Source organism: Telopea speciosissima, chromosome 5 (assembly GCF_018873765.1).
Source record: "Telopea speciosissima isolate NSW1024214 ecotype Mountain lineage chromosome 5, Tspe_v1, whole genome shotgun sequence".
Lineage (NCBI taxonomy): Eukaryota > Viridiplantae > Streptophyta > Magnoliopsida > Proteales > Proteaceae > Telopea > Telopea speciosissima.
This window is the reverse complement of record NC_057920.1, coordinates 43,049,612-43,072,013: the sequence shown is the minus strand read 5'-3', so window position 1 is coordinate 43,072,013 and position 22,402 is coordinate 43,049,612. Positions and strand designations below refer to the sequence as shown.

At 40.2% G+C, this 22,402-nt stretch overlaps 1 protein-coding gene across 2 annotated transcripts in view; it reads right to left on the bottom strand.

Annotated features, from left to right (window-relative positions):
- Positions 1-22,402, bottom strand: part of LOC122661993 (protein TRANSPARENT TESTA 9) — a 103,523-nt gene that overhangs the window by 24,476 nt on the left and 56,645 nt on the right. For both annotated transcript variants that reach the window (XM_043857526.1, XM_043857527.1), the window contains exons 13-15: positions 12,965-13,075; positions 516-581; positions 85-222 (exon numbers count right to left, since the gene is read on the bottom strand). In XM_043857526.1, the coding sequence (XP_043713461.1) occupies positions 85-222; positions 516-581; positions 12,965-13,075 (315 nt within the window). The remainder of the gene's footprint in view (positions 1-84; positions 223-515; positions 582-12,964; positions 13,076-22,402) is intronic.

Here is a 22,402-nt window from a genome sequence, read left to right as displayed (position 1 = left end):
TGGTCAGTTTCGACCGAGATTTAGTTCCATGATAAACACACAAAGGACGTATTCTTATCAATATCATTGCCATGAGCATCTTACTTTCAGCAGTTTAAGATGATGACTGTTGAACTCTGCCTCACTGTAAGGAAGAAGCTGACGTAACAGCCAACCACCACACCACAATGTCTCTGCAGAAATATTTGACCGGCAAAAGAGGCTCACCAATGAATCGAGCACCTACAAAAGAACATTGTTACAATTTTATAATTGTAAGCCTCAAGTTTATGTTCATGCAAAAACAGCCATCATGCCTAAAAGTGCATATAGGTGCCAAATATTGAAGGATTCCTACGTAACATGATCCTAAACATTCCAAAAATTTCATTGATCATAGTTCCATGAGATTCTATGCTATCTCAGAGATCCTACTAAGGGGTGTCTAAAAGAATTATAGCACACACAATCAACTTTGTGAAGTTCATGGATCATCAGTAAAGAAAGACTGCTACAAACTACACTGAAGTAAGGACCTGAAATCTATTTCCACGAGGGCTAGCTCCAATTTCACTGCAAGAACACAGCAATCCATATTGATCCTGCAAAAAGCAAAAAAGGAACAACAATAAGTCAACCAAAAATTAGTTAAGGAAGTTATGTGGTTGAATGATATAAATACATTAAAATAAGAATGATGTTAAAGGTTACAGGACTCAGGAAAATCTATTGAAGTAAATGAAGCTCAAAACATAACATGTAGATGATTATGAACTACTTAACATTTAAACCCTTTTTAGGTCAACATTCTGATGCAGTTGCATTATACTGGTTGAATAAACATCATCCCGTATGGAGGCCCACAATGTGCTAGTGGCAGTCCAATGAGCTGAAAACAAGCTTTGAGTAGTTATATTATATGTTCGGTCTTTTATTTTCTCGGGTTCATTAATGGGCCCAATTTATAAGCCCATAAAGTGGGGATGAAGTTATTTTCTGGAATAGTAGTCAACCCACCTGCGAAAGAAAACTACTATTTTGGAGAACCAATTTGACTTTATGCCAGGAAGATCAATGATGCTATTTTCTTACTTACGAGACTCGTGGAAATATATAGAGAGGGCAAGAAGGATATCCATATGGTCTTTATTGACCTAGAAAAAGCCTACGACAAAGTCCTAAGAGAGTTAATCTGGCATATACTAGGGAAGAGAAGGGTGTCCTGTAAATATGTGGACATAATTAAAGATATGTATGATGGAGGGGATCAATGTTAAAGTGTGTCAAAGTGTCTAGGTTCATCGTATGTGTCTAGTGCCTAGGACATTGTGCACATGTTCCATATGTTAGATAAGGATTGTGAGTCATCCTTAGCTAACATTTTATATCTGTAATCCCTTCTTTATCTATAAATAAAGTGGTGGCCTCTGTCATTATTGACAAGCCAAGTGATCCTCTTATTTCAAATTGGTATCAGAGCTCAAAACCCCAAGTGATCCTCTCAAGACATCACACGCCATAGATAAGTAAGAAAGATTAGTATGGCAGAGGTTAAAGAAGCCTTAAAAAAGATGAAAACAGGCAAGACACCTGGCCCAAATGAGATTCCGATAGCAGTGTGGAAAACCCTTAGAAGTTGTGGGGTTTATTGGTTAATAAATTTGTTTAATAGGATTATGAACACAAGGAAGATGCCAAATGAATGGAGGAGAAGCATTGTAATCCTGATCTACAAGAATAAAGGTTATATCCAAAGCTACAATAACTATAGAAAGCATTAAGCTTATGAGCCACACTACGAAACTTTGGGAAAAGTTTATTGAAGCTTGCTTGAGAAGAGAGACCCATATGTCGGTGAACCAATTTGGCTTCATGCCAAGTAGATCCACAACTAAAGCTATGTACTTATTGAGGAGGCTCATGGAAAGACATACAGATAGCACGAAGGACCTCCATATGGTCTTTATTGACTTGGAAAAAGCCTATGACCGAGTCCCTAGAGACTTAATCCGTCAGGTTCTAGTAAAGAGGGGTAAATATATGGATATAATAAAGGATATGTATGAGGACATTGTGACTAGTGTGAGATCTGTGGGAGGTTAGGGCAAGGAATTCTCAATTACGATTGGGCTCCATCAGGTATCAGCCTTAAGCCCATAACTTTTTGCGCTTATCATGGACAACCTAACCAAAAGCATTTAAGACGAGGTCCCATGGTGTATGCTCTTCGCCGATGATATCGTTTTGGTGGATGAGACAAAAGTAGGGATTAACGCTAAGTTAGAGCTATGGAGATAAACCTTGGAAACAAGAGGTTTTAAGATTAGTAAAACGAAGACGGAGTATTTGATGTGTAATTTTAGTCACAATATGATGGATACTATCACGGTGCAAATTGAGGAAAGAGAGATACCACAAAGTGACTATTTTAGATATTTGGGGTCAATCATTAATAAGGAAGGTGACATAGAAGATGATGTCTCACAGAGAATTAAAGTGGGATGGTTGAAGTGGAGAGGTGCGTCCAGAGTGCTATGTGATCGACGTATTCCTTTAAAGCTTAAAGGAAAATTCTATAGGACCATTGTTCGACCTACTACGATGTATGGGGTAGAATGTTGGGCAGTTAAGATGTGTCATATTGAGAAGCTTTATATGGTAGAGATGAGGATGTTAAGATGGATGAGTGGAAAAAACAAGGATAATGTAAGGAATGATCGTATCAGAGCTGACTTGAGAGTTGATCCGATCAATGACAAGCTCCAAGAGAGTCCTTTCCTTTGAGGTGGTTTGGTCAGGTTCAACGGAGCCTTAGGGACGCCCCAATAGGGAGGAGTGATATGATTCCGATTGATGGAGCTAAAAGAGCGAGGGGTAGGCCTAAAATGACCATAGGGGAAGTTGTGTGAAAGGACATGAATAGTCTAGGTCTGGTGCCATATATGATCTCATAGAGCCTATTGGAGGGAAATGATCCATGTAGCAGACCCTATTTAGCCGAGACTCTCCTGACTTGCTGGGCTGTGCCTCATTCCTCCTTCACTTTTCTTGTATTTTCCTTTGTTCCTTTGCCATTTTTTCGTATTTTCACTTCTCGTCTCATTTTCCCATTCTTGTCTTTAACTTCGCAGTTTTTACCTACTATGTTTGATTGGATCCATGTAGCTGACCCCATTAAGTTGGGATAAGGCTGAGTTTGTTGTTTTTTTTTTTCAATTACCGCAAGCAACGTCATTGGTACATGGTTCATGATATAAATCACGTATATTTCTATGAGTCTACTAAGTAAGAAAATAGCTTCCATCATTGACCGACGTCCATTACAAAATATTTCCACCGCCACTTCCCGCCCCTATGGCAGCGCCGCCCTTACTGCCTAGCTTCTAAGCCTCACCGTAGGCTTCCTAGCCCCTACCACTATAACCACCGGCCTTCCAGGGCCCCTCCCAACCCCTGTCGCTCTCACCACCAGCCTCCCAAGGCCCCCAGACCCTACCGCTGCACCCTAGGGCCACCCAGGCCCTCTGTTGCCACCTCCCAGGTCCCCCTAGCCCCTCTATCGTTGCTCCAAAGGACCCGCAGGCCCTACCGCCACTACAAAGCATAGTTATTAAGGCGCCTAGGTGAATCCAGGTGGCCGAAGGGGTTGAAAAAACAAGGCGATCAAGGCGAGGGCAAGGCGCCTGGATGCCAAGGCGACGCCTTGGCAACTATGCTACAAAGGGCCACCTGGCCTTTACCTTTCCTTCATTTTGGTTGAGATTTTGGCTCTATGACGGAGAGCTACTGACTCCTTAAGAGATCTTGTGGATGGTCAGGTGAGTCGTATTGGAACTCATGGCCATCACCCTACTCTCCATCCATAGTTGTCAAGGCGGTGAAGGGGTGTCTAAGCAGCTAGGCAACAAGATGCATGCCTAGGCGAGCAACGCGCCCAAGTGGTTTTTTTTTTTTTTTCTCAGGTGAATAAAAATCTATCACCAAACCCCAAGAGGGGGTGGGAACGAGAGAGTGGGGGGAATATACAAAGGCAGGAAAGGAGAAGGGTGGGGAGAGAAACAGAACCTCGAGCCTCAAGCTTAATGGAGGAGAGGAGGCTGCAAAGAAGAAGCAAGTGTTATTTTTTATTTCCCCTCTTTTCTAGAATTATTTAGTATGCTACAATATGTACCTTATATCATAAAAAATCAAGCCACATCAAGTCATAAAAAATCAACATTAAGGCACATCAAGTCATAAAAAATAAACACCAAGTCGCATCAACTCATCAAAATCAACATTGAGCTACATCAAGTCATCAAAAATCAACATAGAAATATAAGACAGCAGAACTGAAGCAAGCTATTAGAAAAAACAATCAAAACATACATTTGGTTTATATGTTCTTGGAATTGGTCATTTTCAGGTATACCTAGTCACACATTTGGTTTATACTGTTCTTAGAAAATATGATCTTATCAATAAGTAATTAACCTACTCTCGATTTAGAGGAATGTTCTTGTTCTCTAAGAAATTTGATTAATCAAATGATTTTATTTTTACATGAGACTTTTTGTATTAAATAGAGCATAAAACCAGCTTTCCAACAAATCCAAGATTGCTTAAATCTGATTTATATTGAGTTATGTTCCGGTCAAACCTTATTTCGTGTGCGCGAATGCTGTCAAAATCACTCTAAATGAAATATTTTTTTCGATATCAAAACAAATGAATATTTTACCACACTTTTTGTTTTTTAGCAATGTTTTACCATATTAAGATTTATGGAATTTTTAGAATTGAGAAAAATCACAACATTAGAAAGTTCAAATTTTCACCTATCGCTAAAAATCCAATTTTTGTTCTTGAACTAGGGGTTGACTTTTTATCCTTTTGGAATTTTATTTTTTAACTATTTTTATTGGATTGAAATAGGGTATTTGCTTATTTATGGTTAATATATTAAGTAAATGATTTACTTAAATGATATTTAGCATAAATAAGTACCAGAACTTGGCTCGATACCAATTAAACCAGTGCAAGGCGCCCTACAATAAGGCGGCAGCAGCCTAGGCACCTAAAAATCCGCCTGGATGCCTAGGCAACGCCTTGACAACTATGTCTCCATCCGAGACCAATAAAGCTGAATTGCACTAATTATCTGGCATGGTCACGTGCATGCCTCTTAACAATCTAGGGTAATCATTTTTCGGGCTATTTGACTGGTGATACATCCATGCCTTGTGAGACTGCTGCCAAGAACACCTGGTTGGCACACGATGCCCTTGTCATGTCTTTTCTTCTCAACTCTATGGAACCTGCCATCAGTTCCAGCTTTATATTGATGAACTCTACCAAGGAACTCTGGGATGTTGTGAAGCAGACTTATGCCCAGATATATGAGCTTCGCCACTAGGTTCACAACACCTCTCAGAAAGAACTCTCGTTGACTGCCTATTATGCTACATTAACTGCTCTCTGGAAGCAGCTAAACTTTTATCATCCTGTACCGATGGCCTGCACTGCTGAAACTCCCGCCTTTTAGAAGAAATGGGCAATGGAATGTGTATGACATCCTTAGTGGTATTCATCCGGAATATGACCAAATTTGTATTCAGATCTTCAATCTTGATAAGTTCCCTACATTACTTCATCCTTATGAGTGTTCCATGATGTTTTGGATCAGTATGTGATAGTATTCATTGAAGATATCCTAGTATATTCAATAAGTGAAGAAGAGCACGAGGAACACTTGAAGGCGTTCTTTCAGACGTTGAGGAAAGAAAATTTTTATGCTAAATTTAAGAAATGGGAGGTTTTTGGCCGACCGAGTAATTTTCTTGGGTCCTAGAAATTTAGGACCAGGTTGTGTGTGCCTAATAATGAAAAGCTGAAACATATTCTATTGAAAGAAGCGCACCACAACCAATATACTGTTCACCCAGGTGATACTAAGATGTATCATGATCTGAAGGAAGTGTTGCGGAATCGAGCTGTACCTTTGGTGAAAGTGATATGGAAGAAACATTCGAGTCAAGAAGAGTCATGGAAGCTTGAGGCTAATATGAGGGCGAGATATTCCCATTTGTTTGGGGATTAAGGTATGACTAATTTCGAGGATGGAATTTTTATGAGGAGAGAATGTAATACCCCCACATCTTGAATCCATGCTTAAATATTATTTTAATCTTGGAGCCGGTAGGTTGATCCCGATATGGAAGAGGAAGCCGGTTCGGAGGATGTATGTATGTTTTTGAGTCCTCTTTTCCACTATAGGTGCTCATTTGGTATACTCCTTTGGTACTCCTAAACACGCCCCGGTTTCCGCCATCATCTCCCATGGTACCTGGTGAGTCCTGGTTCCCTCCCTCCCCCTCCCCCCATTCTCTCGCAGGTCTGGGCCTCTTTCCCCCCTTCCCCCCATCCCTTCCTCAATGGATATGGTCTCCTAGGTCCCCTACCCTTCGGGCCTTTTTAGCTCCCGCTCAGCTTGGGAATTTGCCAGACTTCAAGCCCCTTCCGTCTCTTGGCACAACCTTGTGTGGCCGGCCATAATTTTACTATCTGGAGAGCCTTCACCCACTGCCTCCCCACCCAATCCTTTCTCCTCCACCGGAAGCTGCCTGTTTCCCCTCCTGTATCCTCTATTGGAATGGTCTTGAGGACATCAATCACCTTTTCTTCTCTTGCCCCTTTGCCTCTTCTATTTGGAAAAAAAAAAAAACCCTTGAATCCTGCTGGCCCCGTGGAAGAAGACCCTTACCCTTCTTAAGGGAGTGGTTTTGGTTGGATATGTCCTTCTCTGGCAATACTATTTGTGATACTGTAGGCAAGCTTGTGTTTGGTGCTGTTATCTCCCACATTTGGATGGAGCTGAATCTTAGATGGACATCCAACTCCCATTCTCTTGATATGATTTGGAAAGCCATCTATTTTGATGTCCACTCCAAGCTCCACATGTTGCTTCATAATTCTCTTATTGATTCCCTAAGGAACAAACGTATTATTGTCTCTTGGGGCTTATATGTCTCTCTTTTTCAGTCTCATGTCCCTTCTCCCTACGGCTTGAGTCTTTGTATCTCCCCCCCCCCCACTTTTCGGGGTTTTGGTAATTCATTATTTATTCACCCAAAAAAAATAATGATTTATATGGTTACTGGGCTATTCTAGCCATTATTTGATATATGGTAATATTTTAATAATATTATATTGACGTCTGGTATATTTTAATGTTGTTAAGTACTTTATTATTTGGCCTTATTTTATTGTAGTGGTGCTATTTGTTTTATTAAGGTATTAATTCATTTCACTATGTTTATATGGCTTGTACTATGGCTTGATTTAATATGGAATTAATGGTTTGATTGGGTTTGATTTCTTGGGCTTGCTCAATTGAAAGTGTTCTTATTGAAGAGTTGGTTCACCCAATGTTTGGGGTTGGTTTAAATGAAGGGCATAATGGAAAAGAAAAGAGTTAGGTGGGACTTGCATGTATCTCTATTCTCCATTGGATGGTTTAAGTTAGTGCTACAAAATCTTCAAAGGGTATAAATGGGAAGATCATGAGAAAATAAGAAATATTACAACCTTGCCATGGACTTATAAAATGGCTGAGTATTGGGTTATTAGAGTGTGATTGATTCATTTGTTGGAAATTCTAGGATTAGAGAAGAAGAGAAGAGAGAAAAGGAAGGAGATTATTTGAAGTTGCCCACAAATATTAAGAAGTTCTAGAGGATTTCAAGAGTGTAACTCTCACTGGAAATCAGGGTTTTGCAGAGAATGAATTTAGAACAAGGATTGAAGTTTTACAGCTGCAATTTCTATGTAAGAGTTATCCTAAACCCAAGATTTTGTTAAGATGCAGTGTATGTTTCTTTTGTTTTAAAATGGCATTCCTGAGCTCAAGAACCGTTGTCTTCTCGAGGTTGCTCGCTCTCTTCTACTTCCTATGAATGTCCCTAAATCCTACAGGAGGGATGTTGTCCTCACTACAACCTATCTCATCAATAGGGTTCCCTCAAGTGTTATGGACTTTCAAACTCCCAGTAGCCGTCTCCCTGATCCCTCCCTTGCTTCCCATCTTCACCCATGGGTTTTTGGTTGTTTATGTTATGCTCACAGCTCTGATCCTTCCCAGTATAAACTTGACCCTTGTGCCTTTCATTGCATTTTTCTTGGCTATTTGTCCTCGCAAAAGGGTCATAAGTGCAACAATCCTCCCTCTCGATGATTGTATGTTACCATGGATGTCACTTTCCATGAGTCGGCATCTTTTTTTTTTGGATGAATAAGAATTTCATTACCAAAAGAGAAGGAGAACAAGAGGCCCCGAGGGGAAGAAAGAAAAATAAAAACCAGGCTGTAGCAAAGCTAGCGGCCGGCTGCAACAACAAAAGAAACATTTGAGAGACCCCAGGAACCAACAATGAGTCTGTTCCTTGGGGTGTCAGTACAGCAAGATGGAGGAGCTAGCGAGAGCTTAGCTTTGATTTCAAAGGAAATGGAATCCCAAATCTTCTGAAAGGAGCGAGAGTTGGAGGTCCATTTCCTGATGTTACGCTCCATCCAAATGTGGTTGAGGGCTACACAAAAAGCTAATTTGCCAGCGGAGTCGCAAATCGAATGGCCGGCGAAGGTCATGTCAATCCAAATCCATTCCCTTGAGAAAGGGAGGATCCTTCTACGAGCAGGCCAACACTTAGACAAGACTCCTTTCCAGATGGCAGAGGCAGTAGGGCACTCAAAGAAGAGGTGATCCAAGTCTTCAATACCATTCCAGCAAAGGCAACAGGCCGTAGAGACTGGGATCTATCTAGCACGAAGGAAAGACTGGGTAGGCAAACAATTGTTAAAAATTCTCCAAGCTGTGAAGCAATGACGAGGGATGTGATGCTTGAACCAAAGAAGCTTGCGCCACAGGACCAGCTGTCCATGCATCCTAATAAGATTCCAGGCAGCCTTGGAAGAGAAAGAGCAAGAGTTGTTTGTCTTCCAAGTAACATAGTCACCTCTAGGGGCAAGCCTTCTGGAAATAGAATGGAGCTCATTCTAGAGAAGGCCAAGAGTGGTAGAGGAGGTAGGAGGAGGAGCCCAACCATCTTGATCAATGATATCAGCCACTAAAGACAGTCTGTTGAGACCTAAAGCATAAATGGATCTCGGGGTGACCATGTGTAAGAGGATTCCCATGGGGTGCCAGTGGTCCAACCACAAGTAAGAGGAGAGGCCATCGCCAATGCTGGAGCGGATGGTATGTAGAACCAGATGACGACTGGCAAGGACCTTACGCCAAACCCAAGAAGCATCGGGAGAGGCTGAAGCAGTCCAGATAGAGTCTTGGCGAAGCAAGCCAGAGTATAACCAGTCAACCCAAATACTTTTCTGCTTGGAGGCAATCTTCCAAATGAGCTTGATAATACCTGCAGAGTTCACTTCTTTTATTCTACGAATACCAAGACCACCTTCTTTTTTTGGAAGACACACAGCCGCCCAACTAATTGGACGAAGGAATCTAGAAGAATCCTTGCCCTTCCAAAGAAAAGCAGCCAAGAGAGCCTCCAGGGATTTTATAACCGATTGTGGGAGACCAAAAATACCAGACCAGAATATATAGGAAGATTCTAGGACTGATTTGATGAGAACCGCTCTCCCAGCATAGGATAAGAGCTTACTCTTCCAAAGTTGGAGTCTCTTCCTAATGAGATCAAGCATAGGGGTACAGTGGTGGGCTGAAAGTCTTGCCGGAATCAGAGGAAGCCCCAGGTATTTGACTGGAAGGTGACCTTCAAGAAAACCTGATTTCTCTAAGAAGGCAGCTTTGTCTGACTCGGGCACCCCTGCAAAGAACATCAGAGACTTGGCCGGATTGATGCGCAAACCTGAAAGCTCATGGAAGTGCTGAAGGCAAAGCAGAATAGACTCAAGCGAGCTGATCGAGGCCTTGGAGAAGAACATCAAGTCATCAGCAAAGGCCAGGTGAGTAAGCTTAAGGGCTTTGCACTTGGGCATCGGAGAGATAAGCAACTGGTCAGTGCAAATCTGGATATCTCTAGAGAGAACTTCCAAGGTCAAAGTAAATAAATAAGGGGAGAGTGGGCAGCCTTGGCGAATACCCGCCGAAGCTCCGAAGCACCCTGCCGGGCTGCCATTGACCAGAACTGAGAACATGGGAGTGGTGATGCAAGAAGAGATCCAATTAACAAAGACTAATGGAAACCTCATCTTGGTCAAAACTTGAGCTATAAAATCCCATCTGAGAGTATCAAAAGCCTTATGGATGTCGATCTTCATAAGGATAGAGGGAGCATGGTTCTTCTTGTCAAATCCTCTCACAATGTCATGGCATAAAAGGATGTTGTCCGCAATATTTCTACCAGGGATAAAGGCAGACTGATTGTTGCTGACAAGCGGGTCCACAACACCTTTTAAGCGACGAGCAAGAATCTTGGCTATGAACTTGTTTAGCAAGTTGCAAAGAGCTATGGGCCTGTAGTCATTCATGGCATTTGCCCCTTCCTTTTTGGGGATGAGACAGAGGAAGGTATGATTGATGCTCTTGATCTGACTGGGGTTGAAGAAGAAGCTTCTAATGGCTGCAATGAGATCAGATTTAATGATGTCCCAGCAGTCAAGGAAGAAGCCCATACTAAAACCATCAGGGCCCAGGGCCCCATTAACCTTAATGGAGTGAACTGCTGCTAGAATTTCCTCTTCATTGGGAATGGCACACAGGGAGTCTTGCTGCTCAGCTGCAACAAACTTGTTCAGCAGGTTATCAGGAAAAGGGGAATGGTTCACCAAATGGTTGTTGAAGAGATCTTTAAAATGCTGGACAGCCAAACCTTTGATACCCTCCACAGAAGTGACAAGAGAGCCATCCGGCCTGGAGAGCTGAGAAATAGAATTGGCATTGGCTCTTGCTTTCACAGAACGATGGAAGTAGGCTGTGTTCGAGTCCCCCAAATCTAACCACTTGATTCTAGACTTTTGCCTGAGAAAGCTTTCTCTAGCAAGCAAGGTAGTGAGCTCAGTAGAGGTTTCTTTTTCTTCAACAGCAAGAGGGCCATTGTGAAGATCAGATTGAAGCCGAAGTTGGATAGCAGCCAGCTTGTCTTTGCAGTCAGCCACCTGGAGAGAAATGTTTCCAAAGGTATTAAGGTTCCAAGCCTTGAGAGCAGTTTTGACATTCTTGAGTCTTTTGGAAAAAGCAAGGAGGGGATTGGAGAAGGAGAAAACAGGTTTGTGCCAAGCTTCAAGGACCAAGGGAAAGAAGGTAGGATGAGAGGACCACATGTCAAAGTACTTGAAGGGCTTAGGACCAAAAGAGGAGAAAGGCCGGACGGTTAGGGAGATAGGAGAGTGGTCAGAGAGGCCTGGGTTGTCAAAATAGGCATGAGAGGAGGGGAAGGAAGTCAGCATCTTATTACCAGTCTTCTCTTGAGAGGTAGAATATATTACCAAAGCTTCCTTCTGCTCCATTTGTTATTGGCAATATTCATTTTGAAGAGGAAGAATGCTCATAAGAAGGATTTGCTTACATACTCTCACCAGACAAAACAGCCTATGACTGACCCGCCATGTCCATCAGAGCTTCCTGATCCTCCTTCGTCACAAACAGGTAATAAGGATTCTCCTCTCACTGAAGTTGATTACAATAATCCTCCTATCGTTGTTAGGAAAGGTGTTAAAACTTGTACTAAACATCCCATTTCAAAATTTGTCTCCTATGAATCCTTCCCCGTCCTATAAAGCTTTTGTTTCCTCTTTGTCTTCTGTTTCTACTCCACAGGGTTGGAAAGAAGCTATAGCTGATCCTAAATGGAAGGGTGCTATGATGGAAGCAATGCAGGCCTTGCAAAATAATGGCACTTGGGAGCTTGTTCCCGGTCTAGAAGGGAAAAGCCAGTTGAATGCAAGTGGATGTTCACTATCAAACACAAGGCAAATGGCTCCATTGAGAGGTACAAGGCCAGATTAGTCGCCGAGGGCTTTGCTCAAACCTATGGCATTGACTACCAGGATAACTTTGATGACATTATTAACATCCATGGAATGGAGATTCATCTCCAAACCTAAAAAATAGTCTCTTTGAATTGTTGGAGAAATCTGTTGTTGATTCCAAAAGACATCCTAGATACTGAGTTCAGTTCTGCAAGTTACAAATTGTTTAATATGGCTTTCTTCAACTGCAAGTACTACGGATGTTATGGGACTGGGACACCCACAAGAGGATATTGACGAAATTTCACCTGGCATCAAGTATCTGCCACATGGTAGCTCCAATGTGGTCCAAATTTTGTGGACAGATTGACCCCACAGTCCCTTGCCCACAAGCCAAGTTTCAGCCCAAACCAAGTTGGTTAGGTGGCAAATCAAACCTTTAAAAAATCCAAGACTACGAAGAGGGTGCACAGAACTCCAAGGGGTTACATGGACATACAAGGGGGAGTATGCCATTACATGGGAGGGTGCATGACTGGATTTGATGCTGAAATTTGACACATGACCAATCCGGACCTTGACCTGTCTATCCAACGGTCAGAAGTTCCAACATCAAGCAGAAAGTAGAGGAATTTTCTGCCAGGTGTGATTTTGGAAGATCACCCACAAGTGGCCACATGTCAAATTTCAGACCGAGATTCAGCGTAACCTCTCATATGTAGGCATACTCAAATAATACCGAGAACCACACCAATAACTGATATGGTACAAATAGAAGGCTCTATTTGATTGAAGAATAGACAAAAAGGTTTTTTTACTCTGACATAGTGATAAATGGCCAGAGAAGTTGGGATTAAATAGAAGAAATGGCCCTGGATAGAGTGTAATAGATAGAAAAAGATTCATCTAGCAAACCCATGTTGTAGTTGGGATAAGGATTTAATTGAGTTCAGATGAATAGAATTAACCATGGATTAAGCCCACTTTAGCACATAACTAAATACAGTCACACACACACACACACACAAATAAATACTGAGAAAGATAGAGGTGGTGTGAATACCTTCAGTTTTTGGAGATAGCTATCAACCTCACTATGAACACCATCTTTCAATGAGCTAGTTTCAGAGGAAAAAAGCTGCTCCTCACCTGAGCCCTCACCAACCAAAGCTTGCTGCATGTACAAAATAGATATCATACTTGAGCCAAACAACACAGCATCATAGAATACATATTGTTCAGAAGAACAGCAACTAATCAAATAGGAAACCCATGATATAAAGTTTCATTATAGATGGCCCAAGCCACCAACAAATGACCCCTGCAATTATATATAACAAAACTAAGAAATAGAACATGGCATGCATATCGTTTCATTAGAAAGAAAGTTGTAACCGTGGCCAAGGCATTCGATCTCATAAAAGCAATTATTAGATGCAGACAGATGTAGATATGGAGGGCGGGCATTGGTGCAACGATAAAGATTGCTCCATTGTGACCAAGTGCTCATGGGTTCGAGTCTGGAAACAGCCTCTTTGCAAAAGCAGGGGTAAAGCTGCATATATTATGACCCTCCCCAGACCCTGCAATGGCGGGAACCTCATGCACTTCGTACACCGTACACCCTTAGACAGATGTAGACATGGATCAACCTGAGTTTTCAACATGAAAGTTAGTATAATAATTTGCCATTAGAATTTCGGTTCTCATAAAGCTCCCTTTCGATATTTAGATCTTGGTCTAACAATTGAAATCTTATTCATTAAGAAAATTCCCTAGTCCCTTCGAAAATTCAGTGCCTACATTAACAACTCCACTCAACAATGGACTAAATCTCTAACCAACACTAACCCCTAAACCTAATTCATAAATCTTTTCATTGAGCTACCCTGTCTAAGCCCAGAAACCTTAGCCAATCCCTTAAAAAGCCAAATTCTACGTCAACAGAACTGTGCATTCTGTTTTCTTTGAAGCTCAACTTATTGTACTAGCTTTCATAGGTAATCAGTTGGGACATTTGAATTTAGTTCCATTGTCTACTTTAGGCTAAGGGTAATGCAAAATCGACCTCGAACCAGGGAGAAACCAGTGAGAGATCGATTGCAGCCAGGATTAACACAATAAGGAATAACTAAATAACTAAAGCTCTTTTTTTTAATTGCTGTTTTTTCTATTACATATTAATGGAGAACATAAAGGATAAAGGAAAAAGAATAAAGGAATATAGAAGGGGGGATAGGATCAGCTTTCTCAGCCAGGCTCTCACCAGCCCATCATCCTCTCACCCACAGTCTCTCACCATTGCCGCATCTCACAGCTTCAATCATAACTCTTTTCTCTTCAATCTCTGTCCTCTTCTGCTCAGCCATATATGTATTTATAATAAAGCAGCCCAACCTAATCTAAGGAAGAAAGAGTCCTAAAAATAGAAACTACCCATTAGATAAATTAATCTAATAAAAAAATGAAACAACCTTAAAGCTACTAAGGCCCCCACACAAGGACTAGAGAGAATCCTATATTATAGGAAACTAACACATCATAAAGCAGCTGGGCCCCACCAGAAAATCTCTCATGAAATATGGCTCCTTGGCAGCATCCTTCTCTAACGCAAACTGGCATGGGTCCCACAAGATCTGGGGAATATTTCCAAAGATTATTCTCTTCATATTGGCCATGGGGCCCACACAATCTTGATCATTATCCCCTCCAGTGCAGATTGATCACTGTCCTCCTAGCTCCCATGAAATCTGTTAATTCCCATATAAATCAGCAAATTAATAACTAATAAATATGAAAAATCTCCCACAATATTTGCTGGATCGATAGGGGGAATACAGCTGTTCAATGTCCACCAATTCTGGGAAATATCTTCCACGTAGCAGGCTGGCTGATAGCTAGAATTTCTCCCCAAAAAAAAGGACTGATCGACTGGGTCAGAAGTTGAACCAAACTAGGCTTGTTCGATGGATTTAATTAAACCCAGACTATGGGCTAAAAAAACATAACGGATTGGAGCTCCATCCCAAGTTGTATCTGCATCAAAGGGGTTCTACGTTTCTTCAATATTGCCTATAAATTCAACCATCAAGACCTAAATTCTAACAATAGTAAAATTCCTACAAGTTACTAATTGTAGCATGTCTAAACATGCTAAAAGTAAAAAGTTTCTTACAACTAAACAACCAGAGAAAGCATGACTAGTTTTATCATTTAATATTTAGAGACTACACCCAGCATTCAATATTTCAGTGAAAAATGGAAAATGGTCATGGCCTTCCTGGTCTCAAATATTTTTCCTTCTACCCATCTCAAAGTTGGAAAATGGCCCAGTGTGTGGCTACTGCAGAGGCATAATCTCCACCCGTGGATGTGGCTGATCCCACATTTTGGCGAAAGATCTGTATTTCATAATTTGGGAGTTACTATTGTAATATGGGCCAGATCCGTAAGCATGGTTCAAGATCTTGGCGAGATTTCACCGAGATCTCGGAAATAACTCAGTATCGCCAGATCTCGACAGGACATCACAAACGATACAAAAGGACAGCAAAAACTTGACCAAGTTCTCATTTATTATCTCGGTCTCGGTTCGACTCGGTCAAACCAGACCAACTTTAAGTCACTTAATACATCCTCTCGACGAGATTTCTACCCAATGTCAAAATCTTGCTCTCTCTCTCACCTCTCTCGGTGTCTTGTGAAGGGAAAACACCTATTTGGTCTACTTTTTTGGCAAATCTCACCTCCAGATTAAAGGTTGTAGATGCAACATTGAAGCTTCAACATCTCTCTTGGTAGTTGCATTGCATCTCAAGAACATTGTTAGGTAACTATTTATCTCAAAAACAATTTTTTACATAGAAGCATGATCAATACTTGTGCGTTGATTATGTACTTATCAAGGTTCGAGAACTCGCGAGATCTCAGCTGAGTTTCTCGGTTTTGGGCAATACCGAGTCGAGTTACTAGTCGGTTCCTAGGAGTACAATTTCTCGGCCGAGATCTCGGTGATATCTCAAAGCTCAAAAACAAGATATTTTCAATGCAAAAAAAACAATATCTCGCCGAGATCTCGGCGATATCTCGGTTGGGCCCAAAAGTGTTATTTACTTGTATTCAGCCCAATTTTCACCCAAAAACCCATTTCCAACATAAGAGAGAGCAAGGACAGAACTCGATAGGCTCTAAACCAAGGGAAAAAACACCTCTCCTTCAAATTTCTTCTTCTTTCTTTCGATTGTTGGCTGGAATGCACTGTTTGGAGTTAGATTGAAGTGCCAAAGTGAAGATTCAAGTGCCAATTTGGAGCATCATCACCTATTTGCAAGATTTCAAAGGTGTTTTCTATTTCTTTCCCAAATCTATTTTTTCCAAAAAAAAATTTTGTAATCCTTGTTAGATTCATGTGGATTTAATATATGTTGAACATCTTTGCCCGATCTATCACTTGATGGAGTCAGATTTTTTTTTCAGTTAATAAATTATTTATTATAATTTCTGGAAAAATAAATGATTTATTTGAAAAAAGAAAATGAAAAAAATAGGATGAATAGTGATTGTTTGAAAATGATTTTGATGTATGTTAAACTACTTGGGATGCTCTACAGCCCCATGGATTAATTTTTTATTTTCACCCATTAAAAAAATTATTTTATTTTTCAGATTTAATAAATATATTATAAAAATTAAAAATATATATATAATATTAAGGAAAAATACTTATTGCTTATGGAAAATTATGTACTACTAGTGAGCATCAGTCATGGCAATCATCTCAGCATCATCATGGTTATGACTATGGCCAGCAGAGCATCGGTTCTGATTATAGTACCTATGGTTAGTATGGGCCGTCAGCAGCTAAGTATGACAGTCAAAGCTCTGCGTCAGGTGTTGGGTACACATTTCTAGTCCCAAACCAGCCATACATGCCTCAAACTCAATATGACAGTAGCAGTGGATCTTACACCTCATACCAACAACCTCCCATGTACCCTAAGATAGAGAAATTGGTATATGTTGATCAAAAGACTTATATGGAAACTGTGTCACACTATTTGCAACACTATAACAATTCCATGATATGGGAATTCTATGTGGATCGATATGGGGATGAATTTCTTGTTCAATCTCATTTTATGTAACAAATTAAGTGAACATTGATGTAATGTACATTTTATTTCAATGTTTTGATTGATGTGTACTAATTAGAATGTTTTGATTGCTAATTTGCTATGTTTTACTAAATTATATATAGATTAGGTTGTTTTAGTACGACTCGTCGCCTACCAACCTATGGTCCAAAGTGAAACTCATATTTGGACTTGTTTTTTGGCAAATCTGGGCATGCCATTGTGTTTAAATGGCCTGAAATATGCCGGATACCAAGTTTCAGACCCAAAATATGTGTACAACCCACCGAGTTGGGGGTCCGAGTCCAAAAAAAAAAACATTGCACCAACTTGCCGAGATCTCGGCGAGATCTCGACTCGACTCGGTTTCTGGCCTGGCCGAGATGCCACCGAGACCCGAGTTCTCGAACCTTGGTACTTATTATATGTGATACAATGTCCACCGCTCTATGGATTGACAAAGGAAAAATTATTTTTCTCTTTTTAAATTATTTATTTATTTTTTGTAATATAAAATGATTTTCTTGCAAAAAAAAAATGGTTTATACACATTGTTTAGAACTCAATTAAATATATGTTAGACACCGTTGGCCGATCTACAGCCTCACGGTGTTGTTTTTTTTTAGTTAGTAAATTATTTCTTTTAATTTCTAAAATTTAAAATATATTTTTAAAATTTTCAGAAAAATCCAAAAATTAGTGAAAAATATCTGTTTTGTTTTGAAAATTATTTAAAATTAATGAAAACATTGTTAATGCATTTTAATATGGAAAATGATTATTCTTGTTTCATCCATTATAATTTTGTATTACTTTTGATATGATTATCTATGAAAAACATTATAGATTTTTTTTTAATTAAGAAGAAAATACAAGAGGTAAGGATAAAATAGGAAATAGCTATATGATATATGTAGGACTTTGAAACGATGTTGAATAGTTAATAATGCAAGCATTTGTTGATGTAACAGAGTGCCAAGGTTTAAAATTGTTGCACAATGGCTGAAGGTGGAGGTGGAGGTGGAGGTGGAGGTGGAGATATAGCATGGCTGGCATGGAAAGCCAATGTCAAATGACAAGAAAAAGTCAAGATGTGACTATTGTAGAAAATCCTAAATTCTGGAGGGGCTAAACACTTGAAGGGAGGAAGATTAAAGAAGGCAGAAGAGCAAAGGGTGGGGGAAGAGTTTCATGAGGCAGTCTAAGAGAGACACCCACAACCACAAGACAATGAGTACATGGCCAGGCGGGAGGATTTTGAGTCACAGGCAGAGTGGAGACAGTACTAGAGAGCCTCGATTGAGAGTTGGATGACAGCCAAGATGGAAAGGGTTGGGGCTACAGAGATTTACAGAGGAGCAGGTGGCTCTGATTCTAGACCAGCTGTTTCAGATACACGACCGACAAGGGAGAGGAGGAAGAAGTAGAGACGGGGAGATTTGCCTTTTAGGAGAACCCAGAGTGTGAGGGAAATTGCACCCTCATCCCCACCCCCACTCTTCAGTCCTGATGATCCCATTGAGATTCTTTCATAGGATCCCCCTATATACAGTCAGCAGGACACCAAACAAAGAACTATAAAACAAACATGGGGTGGTTGGAAAGCGAAAGTTGGTTATGCAATGTCCAAGCTCTTCACCTATCATAGCATCTTAGCTAATGTTGCTTAGGGGACATATTACCAGGCTATGATTGACACTGTTGGGAGGGCTAGCATAGGAGTGAAGGGGCCCGCTCCATGGGAATTGGTGAATGTTTATTTGCCCAAGCAAAAGCAGGAGCTTGAAATTTACATCAACTCATTAAAGCCAAAATGAGAGCAGTGGAGTCACTATTATTTGTGATGGTTGGACTGGACCCACTATACAGTTCATCATCAACTTTATAGTCAATTGTGATGGCAAGACTATCTTCTTAAAGTTAATGGATGCATTCAAGGAGAAAAAGGATGCAATGTACATATACAAGTTATTGAAAAAAGTTGTGGAAGAAGTAGTGTCAGAGAACATTGTTCAAGTAGTGATAGACAACGGGAGTAATTTTAAGAAAGCGGGAGAGACATGTGACCACATTTGTGTATAACCATGGATATTCTTTACAATTATTGAGGGGTAAATACAGAGGGGATTTGGTGAGGCCTGGCAGTACTTAATTTGCCACCAACTTCATTGCATTGCAAAGCTTTTAGGATAAGATGGTTGGCCTAAAATCTATGTTTGCTAGCAAGGAGTGGTTTGGTTGGAGAGAGTGGGGGGTAAGGCAACACAAACTACCATCTCTAGTGGCCAATTCTAGCATAATTTGAAGAGGGTCCTTCTTATATTGGATCCAGTGGTAAGGGTCCTGTGGATGGCAGACATAGAGAAGAAGCCAACCTTGCCACATGTGTATGCTGCCATGGAACTAATGAAAGAAAGAGTGAGAGCACCAATACCTAGAGGTGGAAGGGGTATATCAAAATCATTGAGGACCGATGGGAGAAGCACTTGTCTCATCCACTACATAAAGCTGGTGAGTTTTATTTGTATACTTTTATATGTTTAGTCCAAGATATTTAATTTACATTCGATTTACAATTTTACATATTTATAAACAGTGACAAATTATTTATGGAATTTTCAGCATACTATCTTAATCCAAGGTATCAGTACAAGTATAACCTTTGGATTGATGATACACTGATAGAAGCAGTGGAGTTAGTGGTGGCAAAGTTGGTCCCTAAAGCTAAGGAGTGAGCAAAATGCAACAATGAGGTTGGAGTTGCTACTTGGTACTTACTTATTAATAGTAATTTACATCTATATTGTGTACTAATCCGAGGCATACTCGAAATGAACAAAAATAACGACCTTTAGGGATGCATGTGGTAGTTTCAGTCATGAAGCCGCAGTGAATAGTAGACAAACCGCAGACCATGGTAGGTCCATGGATCTAAATCTCAATCCAAACCAGCAGTTTCGATCGAGATATCTCGGTTTTGCACAAGATAAGGATGGAGTTTAAAAAGTAATAGGTTTCAATGGGTTTCGACATGTTTCAACCGAGTTATCTCAGTTTTGGTCGAAACTCGTCGAAACATACTTGAACCAACCCAACCGGCCTATATAAGTTACCTGTTTCGATCGAAAACCCCTCTGTTTTGCTGGTTTCAATTCTAGGAGACATTTTTGCTCAAAACTCGGGATTTCTTCGCATTGTTTCTTCGTTTGGTGCATCTATCAAGTTGATTAATCCAATGTTTGAACCTTCAAGCTCAAAGGAAATAGTGCACTCTACCCAAAAATCAAATTATTTGTACAACACAATTAAATACATGGTAGAATTTGTTGAAATTTATATATGTTAGCAACAATGGCCCGATCTACGACTCTACATAGTGAAATTTTTTTGGTAGGACAATTATTGTTTTTTTATTTTCTGATATAAAAAAACCATTTCCATGCAACATATTTTTGAAAAAAATATGATTTATATATGATGGATGGACACCAATTTTATATATGTTAGATACTGTTTGCCGATGTATGGCATGATGAAGTGGAAATTTTTTTTTTCCTGTTTTTAATTATTTATTTAATTTTTCTGATTTATGAAAAATAATCGCTGAAATTTAAAAAAATGAAAATAAATAGAAAAATATTCTGTTTTAGTTTAAAAAAAGTAGAAAAATAGTTAAAGATTGCAGAATATGTTTTCATTTGTATTTGATTAGTAATGTTATGTTCTTTAATTAATTAACTAATAATTATTAAAATAATTTTAAAAAATAGTTTTAAAAAGGCAAAAAATTGCATACTTTGGAAGATATTTAGAATATGTTTTGTTGTTGTTTAGGAGTTATATTTGTAGTATTCTTGTTAATAATTTGTGTTCTTGTTGCAACAGATTGGTAAATCCTAAGTACTGAAATATGGGGGACATTGCACGGCTGCATGGGAGACCTCTTTCAGCTGACAAGAGGAAGTCAGAGTATAATTATTGTAAGAAGCAAATAATGGGAGGTGGAGCCACTAGATTGAAGGGGCAACTTGCTGGTGGAGATAGGAATGTGACAGGTTGCCCTAATGTGCCGGCTCAGATAAAGTTAGCTCTGGCACAACATCTGAGGGGCGGAGTAGCAGCTAGGAGGGAGAAGAGGCAATCAAGGAGGAGTTTGAAGAGGCATGTCTACATCAGTATCCTGAGTTAGGGGATGAAGATTATGATGATGAGGAGCTAGATGAGTATGATAATGTAGAAACTCCGGCAGAGGCTACACAATTGAGGAGGGCAAAGGTGGCGAGCAAAGAACAACAAGAGATTGATGATGAGATAAGGTTATAGATGGCCAAGGGAGCTAGTTCATCTAGACAGGCCAGAGATGAGCCAGAGCCAGAGCCAGAGCAACCCCATAGGAGGAGGTTGAGACATAGAGAGCCAGAGATTCCACTTAAGAAGACCCAGATTGTGAGGGCCCCAAAACTAGACCCAGTCCCAGCCCCACGGCCCCCAGCCTGACAGGCCCAAACCCTAAGGGCTCCACCCCCACCCCCAGTCCGTAACCCAGATGTTGAGGTACTCCAGATAGATCCTGCAGTCTTTCCAAGACCAGAGTTTATACAAAAGTAATTGAAACAGATGTGGACTAATGTAAAGGAGAAAGTGGGGATTGCCTTCTCCAAGTGGGCTTTCTACCACAACATTCCAGCCAATGTCACCCAAGGGCCATACTATCAGCATATGTTAGATGAGATAGGTAAGGCTGGCTCTGGAGTGAAGGGGCCAACCTACCACAAGGAAGACTTGATGGAGAATATTGATGGTTGAAGCCTATGTGCGAGCATTATGGAGTGACTGTGATATGTGATGGTTGGACTAGACCCACTAGATAGTCCATCATCAACTTCATGTTGAATTGTGATGGGAGGACTGTGTTCCTCAAGTTTGTTGATGCATCTAAAAAAATAAGGATTTTTACAGTCTCGTCTAGGGAACTGAGTGTAAAATGTATACATAGAGAAAGTCATGTGCAATGAAAAATGCAAGCACGGTTTGGGGAGGGATTTTTTTTCTTATTTCAACAAGGAAATTATCTACTCCATCCGACAAGTTCCGGGTTCGAATCCTGGGTAACCCGTTATCATTTGGAAATTTTTTTTAAAAAAGAAATCCAATCCTTATTCAATATTCCATTTTTCTGATCGTAGACATTTTTGGAACACCCCTAACAGAGGGGTAAATAGTCAATTTTGAAAGAACTTATTGTCAACCTCTTTCAGATATGAATCTATCTGATTCAAAAGGGAAGAATTTGCATCAGTATCTCAATTTCAATTCAAACATGCGTTTGATTCACACTCTATGTTTTGAGAAATATTTACCATCCGAAA